Source organism: Pygocentrus nattereri, chromosome 23 (assembly GCF_015220715.1).
Source record: "Pygocentrus nattereri isolate fPygNat1 chromosome 23, fPygNat1.pri, whole genome shotgun sequence".
Classification (NCBI taxonomy): domain Eukaryota; kingdom Metazoa; phylum Chordata; class Actinopteri; order Characiformes; family Serrasalmidae; genus Pygocentrus; species Pygocentrus nattereri.
In genome coordinates this window covers 15,339,292-15,360,225 of record NC_051233.1, presented here as the reverse complement: position 1 = coordinate 15,360,225, position 20,934 = coordinate 15,339,292, and the positions used below count along the sequence as shown (strand labels likewise).

Below are 20,934 nucleotides of genomic sequence, written 5' to 3'. Positions count from 1 at the left end.
CTTAAAGACACTGACTGATTCCTTTTTTAAAAGAGAGCAGGCATCCTTTCTCAAAATATATAATTCCCCAGAAATCTTACCCACATTACTCTGGGAGACAGGTAAAGCACTATTGAGAGGGAAGATTATTGCATATTTAACACTAGAAAATAGCTTGACCCAAAGAATCAAAGCTCTTACTGATAAAAATGCTAAAGCCCTTAAAGGAGAAGCTCAACAGAAAATAAATCATCTACAATTTCAGTTGGATGACACAATCAATAAAAGAACACAGTTTATGATGAAAGGATTATGATTAAAAAGGTATGAACACTTCAAATATAAGAACAAATCAGGGAAATATCTTGCAAATCAACTAAAACAGAATAAAGAAAAGTCTTCAATATCAGCTATAAAGAATTCTGCAGGGGAGACCTTGGTCACACTTCTGGAATTAAATAACACATTTCAAGCGTTTTATAAGGAACTTTATACCTCCATCCCTAGATGTACCTCCATCCCAAGATCCATCCCCATATGACATTAACCACTTTTTAAATTCTATTAATCTACCAGAATATTGGACAAGCCAATCACTGAAAAATTATTTTTTGATGCTTTAATGCAGATGCCCATTAATAAAGCTCCCAGGCCAAATGGCTTTTGTGCAGAATTCTTACAAGCATTTTTGGCACATTATCTCCCCTCAATTTTTAAAAATGACGGCAGATATACAGCACAACTCTAAAATTCCATCTCATATCAACACAGCCCTTATCTCAGTACTGGTTAAACCTGGCAAAGACCCAACACTTCCCTTTAGCTATCACCCCATATCACTTACTAATACACATCAAAATAATTAGTAAAGCACTGGCTAACTGGATTGAAACAGTTATACCATTAATTATTCACCCAGACCAAGTTTTATCAAAGGAAGGCACTCTTTGGATAATTTGCGTTGACTATTCGATCTGATTTTCATCAGCCAACACAATTTAGATGTCATAATTACCTCATTACATTGCAGATATTTGGCTTTAGGAAATCATTTATCCAATGGATAAGGACATTATATACAGTACTGTACAAAAGTTTTAACCATCTAAGCAAATTTTTGAACAATTTACATCAGTAGTGAGTTTATCACAATATACATTAGAATAAAGTCATATTCATAGTTAAAATAAACAATAGCAATAAAAAGTAACAAGAATTTCTTGGGTCCATATTTTTCCTTGACACCTTTTTCACAGCCACCACAGAGACTTGTTAATGTCCTCACTTAGATCATGAGCACAATGAGCTCCACTGTCCCAACCAGGACTGTTAAATGTTACCCAAACAACAAGCCGTGGGTAACAAAGGACATTAAAGCTCTCCTCAACAAGAAGAAAAGGGCCTTCAGAGCTGGAGACAGAGTGGAGGTGAGAATGATCCAGAGGGAACTGAAGACAGCTATCAAGGAAGCCAAGAACAAATATAGGAGGAAGCTGGAGTGGAAACTCCAGCAGAACAACAGGAGGTTTGGAATGGAATGAGCTTCAGGTCCAGTAACAACAGAGGCGTAGAGGGCAGCGTGGGCAGGGCCAACAAACTAAATCTGTCCTTTAACAGATTTGACACTGCAGACTCTGTCCTCCCCTGTCCTGACTCCTCTCCTGCCGGTCCTCAGCAGCCCATTCCACTCGCCCCCTCCCCCCCCCTCCTCCTGATAGCTGCCCCCCTCCTGTGACTGTCAATCTCACACCTCCATCCCTCCCCCACCTGTCACCTCTACAGTGTGTCTCACTGTTGACCAGGTGAGAAGACAACTGAAGAGACTCCACACAAACAAGGCTGCAGGCCCTGATGGCGTCCCCCCCCCAGGGTGCTTAAAGCCTGTGCCTCCCAGCTTGGTGGAGTATTGCAACATGTCTTCAACATGAGCCTGAGTCTCCAGAGGGTCCCTATGATGTGGAAGACGTCCTGCATTGTTCCTGTTCCAAAGACACCACGACCCTGTGATGCCAAGGACTACAGGCCAGTGGCACTGATGTCCCATGTCATGAAGACCATGGAGAGGCTCATCTTGGATCAGCTACAACCCATAGTCCAGCCTTTTCTGGACCCCCTCCAGTTTGCCTATCAGCCCCGCCTGGGAGTTGAGGACGCCATCATCTACCTGCTCAACTGAGTATACGCTCACCTGGATAAGCCAGCCAGCACTGTGAGCGTCATGTTTTTTGACTTCTCCAGTGCATTTAACACTTCTCTCTGGGTTTAGAGAGAGCTTATAAGCCAGCTCTTCTGGGTGATAAGCTCAGAGTGATGCAAGTAGATGCCCCCCCACTCGTGTCCTGGATTGTTGACTATCTGACTGGCAGGCACAGTATGTACGCCTGTAGCACTGTGTGTCGGACAGAGTGGTCAGCAACACTGGAGTTCCACAAGGAACTGTCCTCTCTCCCTTCCTCTTCACCCTCTACACCACGGACTTCAGCTATTGCACAGAGACTTGCCACCTTCAGAAGTTTTCTGCCGACTCGGCAATAGCTGCATGTACCAGCAAGGGTGCGAGCGGAACCATCTGCAGCTCAATGTGACAAAGACAAAGGAACTGGTGGTGGACCTGAGGAGGGACAAGGCACCGGTGACCCCTGTGTCCATCAGGGGGGTCAGTGTGGACACTGTGGAGGATTACAGATATCTGGGTGTGTATATTGACAATAAACTGGACTGGGCTAAGAACACTGACGCCCTCTACAGGAAGGGTCAAAGTCGTCTCTATTTTCTGAGGCACCTGAGGTCATTCAACATCTGCTGGACTATGCTCAGGATCTTCTATGAGTCTGTGGTGGTGAGTGCTATCCTCTATGCTGTTGCATGCTGGGGAAGCAGGCTAAGAGTGGCAGATGCCAACAGACTCAACAAACTGATCCGCAAGGCTGGTGATGTTGTGGGTGTGGAGCTGGTCTTGCTGACGGCAGTGTCAGAGAGGAGGATGCTGTCTAAGCTGCAGGCCATTATGGACAATATCTCCCACCCACTCTACGACACGGTGATGAGACACAGGAGCTCATTCAGTGCAAGACTCATTCTACCAAAATGCACCACAGAGCGCCACAGGAAGTCATTCTTACCTGTGGCCATCAAATTCTATAACTCCTCCCTCATTGTGTGATTCACAAGTGTGGTTCATCTGTGCAAAACTCAATACCTAACAGTACTGTTCATATGTATAATAATAATTGTGTGCAATAACTGAGAGGTACAATAATATCGAACTGCTTTATACTATCCATCCATCCATCTATTTCTAAGCTGCTTCTCCGTCAGGGTTGCGGGGGTGGGGTGCTGGAGCCTATCCCAGTAGTCTTCGGGCGGTAGGCAGGATACACCCTGGACAGGTCGCCAGCCCATCGCAGGGCAGACAGACAGACACAGACAGTCACTCACACACTCACACCTAGGGGCAATTTAGCACGTCCAATTGGCCTGACTGCATGTCTTTGGACTGTGGGAGGAAACTGGAGAACCCGGAGGAAACCCACGCAGACACGGGGAGAACATGCAAACTCCACACAGAGAGGACCCTGATGACCCGACCAGGGAATCGAACCCAGGCCTTCCTTGCTGTGAGGCGATGTTTAATATTTATTATCACAGTCACCACCACTTCACTATATTCATAAAAACTTAAATCTTGTGTACATATTGCAAATTTCTCTATATCTTTGTTTTAAATTATTAAAGTGTTTACTCTTTTACATAAATGGTTGCAACTGTAACAACTGCAATTTCCCTCTGGGATCAATAAAGGATTCTGATTCTGATTTACTGAAGCACTGACTGGTCAAACCAGGAGTTGCTCTTTAATGACATATAATACTGGGCTTCCTCAAGGAGAGGTTTAAACTGGTTAAACAAACACACACACACACACACACACACACACACACACACACACACACACACACACACACACACACACACACACACATGTTGGCATTATCCCAGTTTTATGCTTAATAACTCACAAAAAGGGATCACACATCTACATCATGTTTTTAAGGATAACACCTTTATCTCGTTTGAAGGTTTGGTTCAAATATTCAGCATTCGGAAAGATCAATACGTACAATATCTTCAACTCAAATCAGTACTGAAGTCTAAAATAAATATTACAAATAACTAATATCTTCACCCACCCAAACTAATTGAAGACATTGATAAAACAAAAACTAATAAGAAATTGCTTTCAAAATTCTATAAACTTGTCATTGTTTTGCATAATACTGTTGTACTTCCAACTTTAAAATGGGAAAAATATCTCAGAATTTCTCCTGGCATTCACTTCTGGACCCAAATCTGTAAAATCACTTTTACAATGACAACTAATAGTAATCTCCATCTGATTCAATATAAAGTAATTCACAGATCACATATCACACAACATAAAATGGGGCAAATGGGTGCAGACATTTGCTCCTACTGTACTTTAAACACTCCTGATACCTATTTTCATGCTATATGGACATGTCCACCTTTACAACAATTTTGGCACTCACTCTGGAGTATAGCATTCCATTATCCTCTCTGCTTTGTTTGCTGGATGACTATACCACTTTGAACCCCCACAACCATTACACCACCCATTACACCAACTCTCACTATAGCCATGAAAAAGTATCCTTAAACACTGGAAGACCAGGAACTCCATAAACATTACACAATAGAAAAAGCTACTTTTAATGCATATATTACTGGAGAGATTAAATCAAGTCCACATCAACTCACACTACTTTATATGCACACGCATGTATACACATAAACAAATATGAAAAAAGCCTGAACTCTGGTTCAGGTTAGAGCCAGCTAAACATCAACAAAAACCTTTTCAGACCTTTTCAGGAAAATGATTAATTATCAGTTAATTTTTAAATCTTATTATCATTGGGTTCATGGAATTAGGGCACTGAAGCATTATTGCACAGGGGCACCAAACAATCTTAATCTGGCCATGTGTGTAGCTGTGAGGTACATAAATTTAGCAGGTAAAGTTTAATTGACAGCCAGCCTTTTTATTGCTGTCAGTAATTGCAACCTTTTGTTTGAAATAGCTTACTGTGACATTTTAGTATTATTTGCTAGCCTTTGTTGTTATCAGTAACTGTAGCTTGTTGAAGAGGATTCTATGGAATTTGCCTTTGACATTTGCAAAGCTACTGTAATTTAATCTAGGAGCTTTGCTGATGCTAGAAACGCAGCATGTGATGGTGTGTGCGCTTAATATGACACCAGCTAGAGATAGACAATCAGGAGATATAGAAGTCGAGATTAGCTGCACAACCAGAATTATCCATCCACAAATTTAATATATAATGTTTAAAAGCTGACTATTGAGTCTTAGCACTAGTCTGTGAGCTTCACAGCTATGCAGCTAATATTTTTCCTGCTCTGACTCACCTGATAGAGCTCATGAAGGGTTTTAATAATTAGCTAACAAAAGAGTTAGAGCACTGGGTCGTGCTGTGGCTCTCCAGAACTGGATTCACACACTTTTACTTTTTTCACCACAAGTGCTTGTAATGGTGGTGAAAAAACAGGAATGGGTCGCATTATAATAAGGTTAAAAATAGCTTTTCACTGCTTCAATATAAGCAACAAATTTGACTTCCAAAGAATCATTTTCAACTAAATATCAAGTATGATGACTATTTAGCACTTTAGCTTGAGTGGCCCAGTGCAGACATGCAGCCAACTACTGCAATGGAAGTAAAATTACTGCCACAAATTCTACAGTTATGTGGAATATTTACAGCTAACAAAGAATGTTCAATATGACAAGCCCATTTTGACAGTAGGGCTCCAAACTGGTTGATAGAATAAAGATGAAACTGTATTTTGTTAGACACAAGAATAAAACTGAACACAAAAGTAGCAAGAATTAGAACTAGTTTGTTATTTAGGTTTTTCCTGAAATCCCAGCATCATGCTTTTTTCGGTGTCATTATAGCCTTAACATTTTCTGAACATAAGCCTCATTGGGATTAAAACCGAAACAAACTTAAAACAAACATGGAATAAAACAAACATAAACAATGCTGCTCTCTACTCTATTTATATTTATGCATTTGGCAGATACTCTTCTTCAAGCCCCAGTCTGCTGCATGAAGATCAGCTGTATTACCCACTCCTGTGAAGGTACTGCCTACTATGCCACTCTAGTAAATAATTATGGGCTGATCTATATTGTGGGCTATATTATGGAGCAACTTACTGATTCACAAACTGTAAAATTCAATGTGTGAACATACCCATTACTACAAACTGCAGGGTCTAATAGCTCATCAACCTTAGTATTTAATTATATAAGACCTTCATACAGCCTATGTAAAAGAAGCAAATAAACTGAATTTAAATGTTGCTTGTGTTAACAAGATTGTTAAAATATTAGTTCAGCTCAGAGAAGTTTGTTTTTTATTCTGTTTCTAAAATCTGCTTGACAAGTTTGCATCAAATATGTACCAGGAATGGAACACAAGTAGCTAAACTAAGATGGATTGTAACACAGTGGAAACAACTCATTTTAGGAGGTGCTGGTGGAAGGTGGCTGAGGCCACATCATTGTTGTTGTCCCCTTGTGTCTCTGGCCCATGGATTTCCTGTCTCTGGTTGTATCAAAAGCTTTGTCAGTTGTGCTGATTAAGAGCCTCCTACAGATAACGTGGATCAATAGCAAATAGGGCTGCTCGGCACCATGATGGGAGGCCAAAAAGAGTGCTGCTATCCTGCTGACTGAAATAACAGCAATATTCACCAGGACATTCACTGTGGTGAGAAGTCACCTGCACTAAAACAAATATGCAGCCAAAGTAAATTATGGTACTGTTAAGCAAACTGTATTATCTATTTGTTTAATCCAGAAGCAACATAGATAAGCAAGAACCCACCAGACTGCCATTGCAGGCAAAGATATTAGATGAAAGTGTCATATAGAAATCATCTCTAATGCTGATTAAAACCCACAATTAGCATCTCCCACTCAGCTTTGCACATCTCCATCCAAATCTTTAGCCCTTTCGCATTTGCATCTGCACTTGACAGGAATGGGGAAAAAGCTCTTCATCACTGCATGGAGATAAGCACCGCCCTCATCTGACAACGATGGACATTTTAATTAATGCGCTCCAAACAAGCAGGAGGTTAATTCCCCTCTTAACAGATCTGTGCCATGTGAAGGTCACACAATTAAAATGTGACTGAGAGCTTCTGTCTTCCGTCAAATTCTAACAAAGCCCAAAGGCATGGCCTGAGAATGAGGGCTAGAAAAGCTCCAAGTGCACTTTCCTGTGTGCCGCTCTCTCTTTCTTTCTCTATCTTTCCCTCCACTTTGATATAAAACACACCCATACCTAGACATTTATGTGTTATTAGTAGAGCTAATCATGTGAGGAACATTATGTGTCCTGCACTCTGCGGTTTAACCGCTAAACAGAGAGCAGACAGTGGATACAGAGATTAAATGGGTCACAAATCCACTGAGCTCTGGAGAAGGCCAGGGGAGAAAGTAATGAGAGGAGAGAGAAGTGCATGCGTGTAAGTGTGTGTGTTGGGCAGTAATCACAGCCATAAGGTTCAAGCTGTGAGCTGTTAGTGCGGCAAGAGGGGGAAGGGTAAACTGGAGCAGTCAGAAAGAAGATTCCTGGCAATGCCTGGAAATGCTAGACGGCAGACCACAGACAGTAGCTAATTTCCCTAAACAGTGACATGCAATGAACTAGTTGTGCAGCAAGACAATGTAAATGTGTTCATCCTTGTCATTCACTCAAAGATTTACTGAAATAGCCCCTATCTGTAGGTTAGTTTGAATTAGTAATAAAGATGTTGCTGGTACAACTTCAGAAAGTGAATTACTTGGTCTTTTGTGACTTTTACCACAATATATCCAAACGGATAATCAGACATTTCAGACTCTAGAGTAGTAAACATTTCTAGCGAAAGAATCACAGACAAATTAGCATATTATTGATATAATTTAATTACATTTGATTCAGATAAGTGGCATATACATTCTTATTACTGGTGCACAGAATCAAAAGCGGCATAATTTGGATAGTGAGTCCACAACAATGCTGGACGTTGGTCAGCAATTCTTCTCTTTCATCTTGGGCCTTGTGACTGAACTCATCCACAGGAACTACACCTCCCAGCATGGCCGGTACACTCTTCCCACCATGCACCTCATGGTGTCCCTCCTGATGATGGAAGTGCTGGGGCTGAAATCCTGGCTGATGTCTCTGCGCTCAGGGCTCAGGATTTTCTCAGCTAGGTTCAGCTGGGGGAAGGTCCTGTCCAGACCTTTCAGGCTTCTCAGCAGGTTGGAGTCTGCCACCATGATGATCCTGGAACCAATCGGTCCGGAACCCAGGGTGTTCTCCACCAGTCCTTCCCCGAGAGTCTCTGGCTCAAGGTCCAGCTCTTCTGCGTTGGCCATTGGAAGTGCTTCTGCTCTCAGGTCACACCGAGACAAGAAAGCAATAGTGAAAAGAATGGCGACGATGAACACTTTCATTCTGGAGATCTTCCTGTGCCTGGCTTTTGCTGTTCTTCTGCTTTTCGTTGATTCTCACACCAACCAATTTAAAAACGATGGGTTCTTCTTCCCCTTATATATCTGAAGGTCTACAAAATGCCACGTTAGCCTAGGATGAGATGATTCATGCCTTGCCTTTTGTTGTGTTTAAAGATATTAACTAATACCTCTTCATAATGTTTGATGAGACCACAAACAGTGCTCAAGTGTTTTGTTTGCTGGAAAGTTAATTAAGATGACCTACAACAAGGAAACTGCTCCACAACTAAACAGTGGGGTTTCTCTGACTGCACACCGCAAGACACCATGTAATCCCAAAATCCTCTGCCATAGAGAAATAATGGTGGGATTACAGATCTATTGGCAATCTTGTATAAAATTACGGTTCATCATTATATCTAATTAGAATGACTTGACAACAGCACCTCAAGAGAATTAATGAAAACTGGAGGACCATCATGGAAGCACAGAAGAAAACCAATAGGAAGTATTCAGTTTTCTATTTAGGTATGTGCTGACCGTTCTGCAGCTGTCTCTTTTAACAAATACGATGTAGAATCAAGGTGAGGGGGACAAAAATGGGATAAGGTTAATGCTTCTATATTTCAAGGACAGAAACAAGTTCCATATGTTCTGAACACATTTGTACAAAATGGTGGTGGTGTTTTTTTTTTTTTTTTACCATAACCATATTTGGTAAAAGCAGAGCTTATGCCTTATCAGTCTTCTAAAACTATCACACAGATGCACTTAGGGTGTGCTCTCCACTTGTGCTTAAAAGGAAATTTAAAAGTAAACTTTTAATAGTTTTCACTACCATGAAGGGCTTTGTTAGGTTTAACTTTAGATGGTTTTCCTGTAAGATGCGTCATAGACAACTAAAGCAGAAAAATCTAACCCAAATACTCTATAATTCTTGAGAAATAACTGGTTGTTAGTCATAAAGTATTTTGTCTTCATATTCAGTCTGTTCAGTGCATGTCTTGCCTCAAATCTTGGAGTCTGTTGTACAGTTAATCTCTGATAGTGAGATTCCAGTCATTCCAAATTAATAAGTGCATACAGTGTATGAACCCTAAGCACATGACTTGGAAAATTTAGACAGCTCATTGACATTGTCATTTATTTTAATCCTGGCTATCAGTAAAACAGATAATTTCTCACAAGATCATTAAGTTCTTATTTATGCTAAAAGCAAAATACAGTTTGACCAGGAAATATATTTAGCTTAGCTTTTGACTATATTTACTAATGTAGATAGTTACCACATACCACAGCACTTTTTCCTGGCCTTGAGTAAAACAGGAGGAGACTGCAGGAGATGAATGTTATATAAAGCACTGTACAGGATGTCAGGAGCTATAGGTAATGATGCAGGGCCATCAAAAAGTGTTGGGACAGTAAACTTATTAACTGCACACTCTGATTTCTATGTAGTGAGTATAAAAAAACACAGAAAACAGACCTTTTAATGGGTATAAGAAAAAAGTGCAAAATACAGAATTTGATTTGTAGCTGTTTTGGGGCAAATATGCTTTACTGTTTCATAAATATCTGTCCAGGGTGTTTCCCCAGCATTGGGATAGGCTCCAGCACCCCATGCGACCCAGGAGGTTAAGTGAATTAGATGCTGATTGCGTGAGTGTTTTGTACATTTAAACAGTTTCTATTCATAGTCTTAATACATATGGAGAGAACTGTAAGATCAGCAGTGACTTAGCTAAGTGAAAGATGCAGAGAACATCCACTAAAGATTCCACTGTCGTAGTTCAAACATTGATTAGTCTTTTTTCCCTCTGTAAATTATTACGACACTGTTTTTTTCCTAGGCTTTAATTGGTACCATGCCGTTCTAGTTATACTGAGATACCAATAATGAGAAAATATCTTTCAAAGCATAGCAGACTTCAGCAAAGATTAGTCTACCTAAGAACAAAATCACTCCCTGATACTTGGACTTTGTTAGCACATACTCATAGATAATAGTGCAAAAGTATTGTGCTAAAATGTATCACTAAACTAATGTAAGATTATGGAAAATGGAAAAATTTTCCTTTGTGGTGTAAAAAAACCCAACCTGAGTCCAAAAGGAGTTTTGCCAGTTTATGGGAAAAAACACTGGACAAAACAGTTTTTATGATAATGAAAAAATAGAAATAAAGACTGTGTGGGTAGGTTTTCACGTAGATATGTGTGTGTGTGTTGGATGTGTACGTGCATGTGTGTGTGTATGTGTGTGTGTGTGTGTGTGTGTGTGTGTGCATATGTGTGTGTATGTATGTGAAAGTGTGTGGGTGTGTGTCTATGTGAGTTGGAGTAGAGCCTGACTCTGATAGCTTCCCTCGAGCCAGACAACCTTGACACAGATAAGCTCTAGGCATAAAAGAGCATCTCCACACTGGCATATATTTCTGATTCTGATTCAAGATCCCCAGATCACTTACACTACCAACCATGACGCTGTTCCCCAATTAAAAGGAAAAACAATAACTGTGCTAATAGGAGTACTTTAGGAGTCTCTAAGCATAAATGATTGTCAAGCAGTTGAAAGGAACATTGAAAAGCTTCCATGCTTGTTCTAAGCAATCAAAGGCCATCCTGCATTTTATAGAGAAATTCACAGTATCAAAAATAATTGGAAGCAAAACCATAACTGAAACAGAAGACTGAGGTCTATTCTTTGCATGACCTGAGAGCCACTTCAGCTGCATCCATTTGCCTACACAGAAGAAGATGAAAGCACAGAGTGGACATTTACATCAGCCTTCCGAAATGATCAATTTTGCTTTAAATCCAAGGGGAAGCTGAATCCTTTATGTTTTCTTTGTGGTCAGGTTAATCTTGGCCTTACAAAGTATGCCCTACAAATAACTACAATGTTCAATAAATGATCAGTGCATTTTTCCAAAATTCTCCCCTTTTGACATACATCTGGTCCTAATCTGACCAGTCACAAAGATGATGTGTATCTTCCCGCTAACACAGCTTTAGCAAAACTCTGACTTCATCACAGGTTTAATCTCAGTGAGTCTTGCAACTTGTGAAAGCATAACCTAGCAGTCTTTGGATCATTCATTTATTCATGTGTTTGTCTAACTGGCCTTGCTCTTCCCTTAGCTGTACATCAAACAGTAAAGTGTATAAGAATCTTACCTTTTTAAAGAATTGCCACATAAACATGGATAATGTTTTTACAACCCCAAAAAAAAGTTGGGATGCTGTGTGAAACGTGTAAATAAAAGCAGAATGCAGACATTTGTAGATCTCATAGACCCACAATTTTACCATCTACTTAATGTAATGTTATTGCTACACCATGGGGTCTAAGAGTAATGCAATTTCAATACTGTCCTGTATATATTGTAGCATTGACAATAAAACTGACTTGACTTTATTTCCAATAGAACATAGAACACATATCAGATGCTGAAAGTGAGACATTATACCATTTCATGAAAAGCATTAAGATATTTAGAACTTGATGGCAGCAATGCATCTCAAAAAAGCTGGGATGGGGGCATGTTTACACTGTGTTGCATCACCTCTTCTTTTAACAAGTCTGTAAGTGTTTGGAAACTGAGGAAACACTGCTATAGTTTTGAAAGTGAAATGTTCTTGTTTGATAGAGTTTAAGCTGCTCAACAGTTCGGGGTCTCCTTTGTCACATTTTTCATTTCATAATGTGCCAAAGGTTCTCAGTGATGACAAAGCTGATCAGGCAGGCAGGTCAGTTTAGCACCTGGACTCTTTTAATATGGTGCCAGGCTGTTGTAATACACGCAGAATATGGTTTGAAATTGTCTTGTTACAATAATCGAGGCCTTCCCTGAAAGAGATGCTGACTGCATGGCAGCACATGTTGCCAAAACATGAATATATCATTCATCATTAATGGTGCTTTCACAAGACACCCATGCCATGTGCACTAATTCACCCCTATACCATCATGGATACTGACATTTGTCTAACTGTGAGCTGTGTGCAGCGTCCATTATATCTAAAAAAAAATAAATCAAATTTTGATCCATTGGACTACAGGACACTTTTCCACTTTGCCTCAGGTCCATCTTAAATGTGCTCAGGCCTAAAGAAGTTGGCAGCATTTCTGAATCCTATTTATATATAGCTTATTCTTTGCATGATACAGCTTTAACTTGCAATTGTGGATCTGTGGAAGGCTTTAAATGCAGTTTTTTTGGCAGATTGGTGAACCTCTGCCCATCTTCGCTTCTGACAGACTCTGCTTCTCTAAAATGCTTTTTCATACCCAGTCATGTGATTTAATTGCAAATTGCTCCTATTTTTATATTCTTTTCCATTATAAATTAATATTGTTTTTTCTTTTCCTGTAAACTTACCACTTTGAGATACAAGGTTTTGTTCCAATAACAACAAAAGATTGAGCCTGTTTCAAAGATTTATCCCCACTATTAGTATTCTGTTTAGCTCTGCTAAACAGCTCAAACTCATTACAATACTAGGCGACATGCAAACCCTTCTCAAATAAGTCTTATGAGCTTATTTTAAGCATTGTTTCGTCAGTTTTCAAATTTTCCAGTGGAACTGTCTAACATATGATTTAATTTTAATATCATATAAACATTTTTATTATATTGCACTGTGTTACTGGAGACTTTAAGAGGGAGAAACTTAATGTGCCAGCAAAGTTAGATCAAGTTACAGTACAGTACAACAACTGGCTACTGAAAATTCCAATTAAAGTTTGAGATCATCCAATAATATTTCTACTTATTGGAAACACTTATTGGAGACTTCTAGTAGCCATATTAAATATTTAAAAAGATGTCTAGCAATAATATCCAGCGAACCTAGACTCATGAGATGGCTAGTTTTAAAGTTCTATAAGAATGTAATTACTTCTATCACAAGTGGATCCAATTGTTTTCTTGCATGTAGACATTGTGGGTTATTCTTTTATAGTTGTGCTGGGGATATCCTCTCTAAAGAATTCTCTTAAAGTTTTGCTTAGCATGCTTTTCATAATAATGCTCTATTTCATTTGTCACAGCATCCTATTTACATTTAAAGCTGCCTCACCATTTGCATATCCTCAAATAGTTCATCTACAGTGCATTGCACAGCATAATAATCATTTATCAAGAGATTTCATCCACAAGTGTAAAAAGGAGAAAGACAGGAAGAGAGCGAGAGAGAGACAGATGGAATAATTAGGTTGAGGCCACAGAGACAAGGTGATTATTCCTAGAATGCCTTGTTTGATAGCCAGTATGCCACAGGAGGCCTTGCCAAAACTGAAAATAAGCAAGCATCCCAGGACATTTCTTGAGTGCAACCAAAAATCTAAATAGATGAATTCTTCACATTTCTGAATTGAGCTTTGTTTGAATTGGAATGCTACTATGAGTTAGCTCATAAACTGCCCTTCTCATGAAAACCCATTTAATTTAATGAAATGTATGGATTGAAACTGCTTCATATGTACTCATACTTCCTTTATTTCAGCCCAGAAGAGCTGCTGTTTTTGGCCAGAGCTTTGTAATTACGAATACTCGTGCTGCGATTGTACTGGTCCCTGAGTCATTAAAGTCAACGTGGTGACAAGATTAGTCCATGGTGTCACGGAAATGAGAAATGTCATCTCAACCCCACTTAATTAGCACGTTAGCCCTCATTTAGCGACAGGTTTGATGTCAGCCCTTACAATTTGTGTATTTTTTCCCTTTTGTTGTCTTAATATCAGTTAGATAGCAAAAAGAACCATTCTAGTAGTTTTACAGAAGAACAAAAAAAAGTAATATATTTTAAAATTTTTTATTCATGAAAATATACATTTATATAGAGAACCAAAAGAATACACTAAACACAATCCTTTTACTTTGTGTATAAAGGAAAGAACAATCATTATCTTAAATCATTCCTGATCCAGACTTAAATTATTTTGCTATTCATTTATGTAATGATGTTTTTGGCATTAACAGGGAACAACATCAACCAACTCCCTTTAAAATACAGCAGTTACATTTAGCCAAAAATGGAAATGCCTTGGAGAAGGTAAGAGAAGCAGGAGACTGCAGATATCACTCATTTCTGTACTTCAAATCAAATCAAATCAAATTTATTTGTATAGCGCTTTTTTACAACGGATGTTGTCACAAAGCAGCTTTACAGAGTTTCAGAAAAGAAAAAGTTTCAAGAGAACTCTAAGAATGTACAGAAACCCCCCGGTGGGCAAGCCAGAGGCAACAGTGGCAAGGAAAAACTCCCTCAGAACTGAGGAAGAAACCTTGGGAGGAACCAGGCTCACCAGGGGGGACCCATCCTCCTCTGGTCAAACTACCTACAAGTGATTTTATTACTAATATTAACAGCAGTAATATTGGTATTATGAAAAACTAGGAGTCTATGAAAACATCAGCGTAGGGTGGGCAGCTCATCCGAGGTAGGTGGTTGGGGCATGGGCAGCTGGTCTGAAGTAGGTAGCAGGAGGGCTCGGCAGTCGGTCGTCCTTCAGTGTCCAGCCGGTCATATGGGTGATTGTGTACTCGGAAAGAAAGTAGGTAAATGGAATTAGTTTTGTTCTATCCATTTGTACATAAACAGGGAATGTAAACATTTACAGAGTGTGGCTAACGACTCCGGCAGATCTGACTATGACAGCTTAACTGAAAGGAGAGAACCAGAAGGACACACAGACACGGCAGCACTCTGAAACAATTCGGCATCCCTCCGCTCCACCGTCCACAAACTTGAGTGACCGCGTGCGAGCAGCGGGACGACAGCACCAGCGTCTCAGTTTACTATAATTCCCTGTGTCCATGGACCCCTGGATCTGCTACCTTTATCTAAGGGGGGACATTAGCTACCAAAAGCTAAACTGAACAAGTGAGTTTTCAGCCTAGTCTTAAAGATTGAGACTGTGTCTGAGTCCCGAACAGTTTCTGGAAGGTCATTCCAGAGTTTGGGGGCTTTATAAGAAAAAGCTCTTCCCCCAGCTGAAACCTTCTGAATTCTGGGGACTATTAATAAGCCAGCACTCTGTGATCTGAGTGGTCGTGATGGCTCATAATGAGAAATAAGGTCTTGCAGGTACTCGGGAGCGAGACCATGTAGGGCTTTATACGTCAATAAAAGGATTTTATAATCAATACGGAATTTAATAGGTAGCCAATGAAGTGATGATAGCACTGGACTGATATGTTCAAATTTTCTAGTTTTAGTGAGGACCCTGGCTGCGGCGTTTTGGACTATTTGGAGTTTGTTTAAATTCCTGCTCGTGCATCCTGACAGTAGTGCGTTACAGTAGTCTAGCCTAGAAGTAATAAAGGCGTGTACTAGTGTTTCTGCATCACGCAGGGACAGGGCATTTCTGATCTTGGCGATGTTGCGAAGATGTAGAAAAGCTGTCCTAGTGATGCCGCCTGTGTGTTGATCGAATGATAAATCTGAATCTATTATAACGCCGAGATTTTTTGCTGCTGATCCAGGTGTGGCTGGAAAGTCGGCGAGATTTAAGATTAAATCTGGTGATTTACTTCTTGCTAATTTTGGACCCAGAAGGAGAACCTCTGTTTTGTTACTGTTTAGTAGGAGGAAGTTCTGTGACATCCAGCCTTTCACGTCTTTTACACAGTCCTCCATTTTCTTTAACCTGTATTGGTCATCAGGCTTGGCTGATATGTACAGTTGAGTATCGTCTGCATAACAATGAAAGTTTACGCCATGGTTACTTATAATTGTGCCTAACGGTAACATGTATAGGGTAAATAATAAAGGTCCTAATATAGAGCCCTGCGGAACTCCAAATCTCACTTTTGAATAAGTGGAAGATAAATTGTTTACCCTAACGAACTGATAACGTTCTGAACGTTCTGACTTTTCAAGTCCAAAATAATAACACAACTATTTTACATATGTATGTATGGCCTTTTTTAAACTTTTGAACAACACACTTAAATAAGATGGTTCTTCAAGGTCCCTTTATTAAAGAAAATGGTTGTATATAGAATTGTATATATCTTTGCATTGTGAAAGTTTTCATCATTTTGATGGAGAATGTGCTGTAGATGGTTCTATACAGAACTTTTTTGAAAAGGTTTCTATAGCACAAAAAGGGTTGGGCTAATATAACAAGCTCATATTATAAAAATGGCAGAACACTTTTTGGTGCATTATATAACCATATAGAGCATATTCTCTATCAGTGTGAAGAACGCTTTTACGATGCAAAGAACTCTTCAATAATGCCAAGAGGTCAGTGTTCATATTTCTATATAGATTATACAACTACATAGATTTTGAAGGTGTAGTCCCCAGCCAAGGTTCTTATCTATCAAAACAAATTCTTGAATTTGTATCAAGCCTGGAAATATATTCACTTACCATTAATGTATATAATGTATACTTGCATGGAACAAAACTTGGTTCATTCTTAAAGATCTTCTTCTTCTTTCGGCTGCTCCCTTTAGGGGTCGCCAAAGCGGATCATCTACCTCCATCTTGCCCTATCCATTGCCTCCTCTACTTTCACACCAACCATCTCCATGTCCACCTTCACTACATCCATAAACCTTCTCTGAGGTCTACCTCTTCTCCTTCTACCCGGCAGCTCCATCTCCAACATTCTTTGCCCAATATATCCACTATTACTCCTCAACACATGTCCAAACCATCTCAACCTGGCCTCTCTGGCTTTATCTCCAAACTGCTCCACCTTCACTGTCCCTCTGATCTGCTCATTTCTAATCTTGTCCAGCCTTGTCACTCCCAACAAAAATCTCAGCATCTTCATCTCCGCCACCTCCAGCTCAGCCTCCTGTCTTTTAGACAGAGCCACAGTCTCCAAACCATACATCATAGCAGGATGCACTACTGTCTTGTAAACCTTCCTTTTCACTCCTGCTGCTATCCTTCTGTCACACATCAGCCCTGACACCCGTCTCCACCCACTCCATCCTGCCTGCACCCTCTTCTTCACCTCTTTTCTACACTGTCCATTGCTCTGGATGGTTGACCCAAGATATTTGAAGTCATCCACCTTTACGACCTCTACTCCTTGCATCTTCACCTTTCCACCTGCCTCCCTCTCATTCACACACATGTATTCCATCTTGTCTCTACTGACCTTCATTCCTCTCCTCTCCAGTACAAACCTCCACCTGTCCAGATTCTCTTCCACCTGCTCTCTACTCTCACCACAGATTACAATGTCATCTGCAAACATCATGGTCCATGGAGCCTCCTGCCTGACCTCATCTGTCAACCTTTCCATCACCATTGCAAACAAGAAGGGGCTCAAAGCTGATCCCTGATGTAACCCTACCTTCACCTTGAAACCATTTGTCAGTCCAACTGCACACCTCACCACTGTCTCACTATCCTCATACATGTCCTGCACCACCCTAACATACTTTTCAGCTACACCTGACTTCCTCATACAGTATCACAGTTCCTCTCTTGGCACCCTATCATATGCCTTCTCTAGATCCACAAAGACACAATGCAGCTCCATCTGACCTTCTCTGTACTTCTCTACCAACACTATCAACGCAAAAATTGCATCCGTGGTACTCTTTCTGCTCACTGATCTGAACCTCTCGCCTTAGCCTTGCTTCAACAACTCTTTCCCATACCTTCATGGTGTGGCTCATCAACTTTATACCTCTGTAGTTACTGCAGCTCTGCACATCACCCTTATTCTTAAAAATGGGGGCCAATACACTGCTTCACCACTCATCAGGCATCCTCTCACTCTCCAGGATTTTGTTAAACAATGGTTCATTCTTAAAGATTGATGTGTCAAAAAGGGTGCTTTGCATCAATGTCATAAAAAACCCTTCTGGATCCCTAAAGAATCTTCCAGTTGATGGCTCTTTGAAGAACTAATTTTAAAAAGTAGATGTGTGTTAAAAGAACAGCATATAAACATTCCACCAATGCTTTGAGATGTGTGCATAATTCCATTATTAAGATACACTATATTGCCTAAAATATACGCTCGTCTGCCTTCACATGCATGTGAACTTGAGTGACATCCCATTCTTAATCCATAGGGCTTAATATGATGTCAGCCCACCCTTTGCAGCTATAACAGCTTCAACTCTTCTGGGAAGGATTTCCACAAGGGTTAGGAGTGTGTTCGCAGGAATTTTTTGACCATTCTTCCAGAAGCGCATTTCTTATGTAAAACGCTGATGATGGACAAGTAAGCCTGGCTTGCAGTCTCTGCTCTAATTCATCCCAAAGGTGTTCTATCAGGTTAAGGTCAGGACTCTGTGTAGGCCAGTCAAGCTCTTCCACACCTCGTTCATCAAGTTTATGGACCTTGCTTTATGCATTGGTGTGCAGTCATGTCAACGCGAAGGGGCCATTCCTAAACTGTTCCCACAAAGTTGGGAGCATGAAATTGTCCAAAATCTCTTGGTCTGTGGAAGCATTAAGAGTTCCTTTCACTGGAACAAAGGGGCCAAGCCCAACTCCTAAAAAACAACCCCACAACATAATTCCCCCTCCACCAAACTTTACACTTGGCACAATGCAGTCAGATAAGTACCCTTCTCCTGACAACCACCAAAGCCAGACTCTTCCATCTGATTGACAGACGCAGAAGCGTGATTCATCCCTCCAGAAAACACGTCTCCAGTCCACTGGCAGCTTGCTTTACACCACCACAATCAACGCTTTGCATTGTGCTTGGTGATGTAAGGCTTGGATGCAGCTGCTCGGACTTGGAAACCCATTCCATTAATCTCTCTGCGTACTGTTCTTGAACTAATCTGAAGGCCACATGAAGTTTGGAGGTTTGTAGTGATTAAAAGTTGGCGACCTCTGCACAGTATGCGCCTCAACACCCGCTGACCCCGCTCTGCCATTTTACGTGGCCTACCACTTTGTGGCTGAGTTGCTGTTATTCCCAATAACTTCCACTTTGTTACTACACCGCTGACAGTTGACTGTGGAATATTTAGTAGCAAGGAAATTTCATGACTGGACTTGTTGCACAGGTGGCATCCTGTCACAGTACAATGCTGGAGCACCCATTCTTTCACTAATGTTTGTAGAAGCAGTCTGCAGGCCTAGGTGCATGGTTTTATACACTTGCCATGGAAGTGGCCATGGAAGTGATTGGGACACCTGATTTCAATTATTTGGATGGGTGAGTGAATACCTTTGGCAATATAGTGTATAAAAAAGTCAATACAATTTTTTGTTTTGGTGTGAAATAGTTCACTGTGGAGGAATATACCAACGGTGGTCATAGGAACCAGAGATTGCAATGTCTGCACCACATAAGTATAGCCATTTATTTACAACCTGAACCACTACTGAATGAGTTTTTATGAGCGATGCTGATGATGTTACAATAGAAAAATATTGGAGGAAACTTAATTTGCTATACAACACCCTGCATGTACCCGCCCACCATGAATTGAATTTAAATATATGTTTTACACTTAAACCTTATTTTAAATCTATCATCTATCATGTATCAAGCATTTGTAACCATCAAATGTAAGTTTCTGTGAGGGAGCTGTTCAGATGACTGGTTCCTGTCACCACTTCCAGTTTCTATTAATATATTTTAACATATTGGAAAATATAAAACATAAAATATAAAATGTGCCATTTTGCCAAGGCCTCATATTATATCTTTTTTACCCAATATGCTAAATTCAGCAAATGAACAGTAATATATTAAAATGTGCACAAGTGTGTTCTTTGTACAGGACAGTTTTTATAATTAGAAAATATACAAAACATTTTGACTGAGGCACCCAAACGTTTGTATACAAGTGTGTCTGAGCAGTGTAAACATGTGACAAAACAGGCAACCATGACCAGACTGGACCATATTTTGAGGTCAAGTAATCAGAAAGAAAAACTTCACTGAGTGAGCGGAACCAAATCAAGATGACAGTGCACTTCTTGCAACAGAGAGATCTAGATGACATTTGGAAAAGAGAAACAAGAAATGGAAAATTCATACTCCACATTAGATGCACAATAACCAGAAACAAGACATTTATCTGTACCTATACCTTCCACAATTGCCAATGGAGACAGACAGATAACAAAACTCAATGTTTTTACATATATACAGTATATATAAAGTGTATATATATATATATATATATATATATATATATATATATATATTTAGAGAGAGAGAGAGAGAGAGAGAGATAGAGGGAGAGAGAGAGAGAGAGAGAGAGAGAGAGAGAGAGAGAGAGAGAGAGAGAGAGAGAGAGAGAGAGAGTAATCACAAGCTCCAGTAATCAGCTGTCTGCACAAGCTGTGATTTATTTATTTTTTCACACTAATATCACTCAACACAATTTTCAGTTCAAGTCCATGTGCTGCTTCAAATCACTGATTTTATATACTTGTATTGGATGGTA

General features: G+C 40.0%; 1 protein-coding gene across 1 annotated transcript; it reads right to left on the bottom strand.

Annotated features, from left to right (window-relative positions):
- Positions 1–7,978: 7,978 nt before the first annotated feature.
- pmchl (pro-melanin-concentrating hormone, like) lies at positions 7,979–8,594 on the bottom strand. The gene has a single exon (XM_017714100.2). The coding sequence runs from the start codon at positions 8,534–8,536 to the stop codon at positions 8,162–8,164; it is 375 nt and encodes a 124-aa protein (XP_017569589.1). The 5' UTR covers positions 8,537–8,594; the 3' UTR covers positions 7,979–8,161.
- Positions 8,595–20,934: the final 12,340 nt, after the last annotated feature.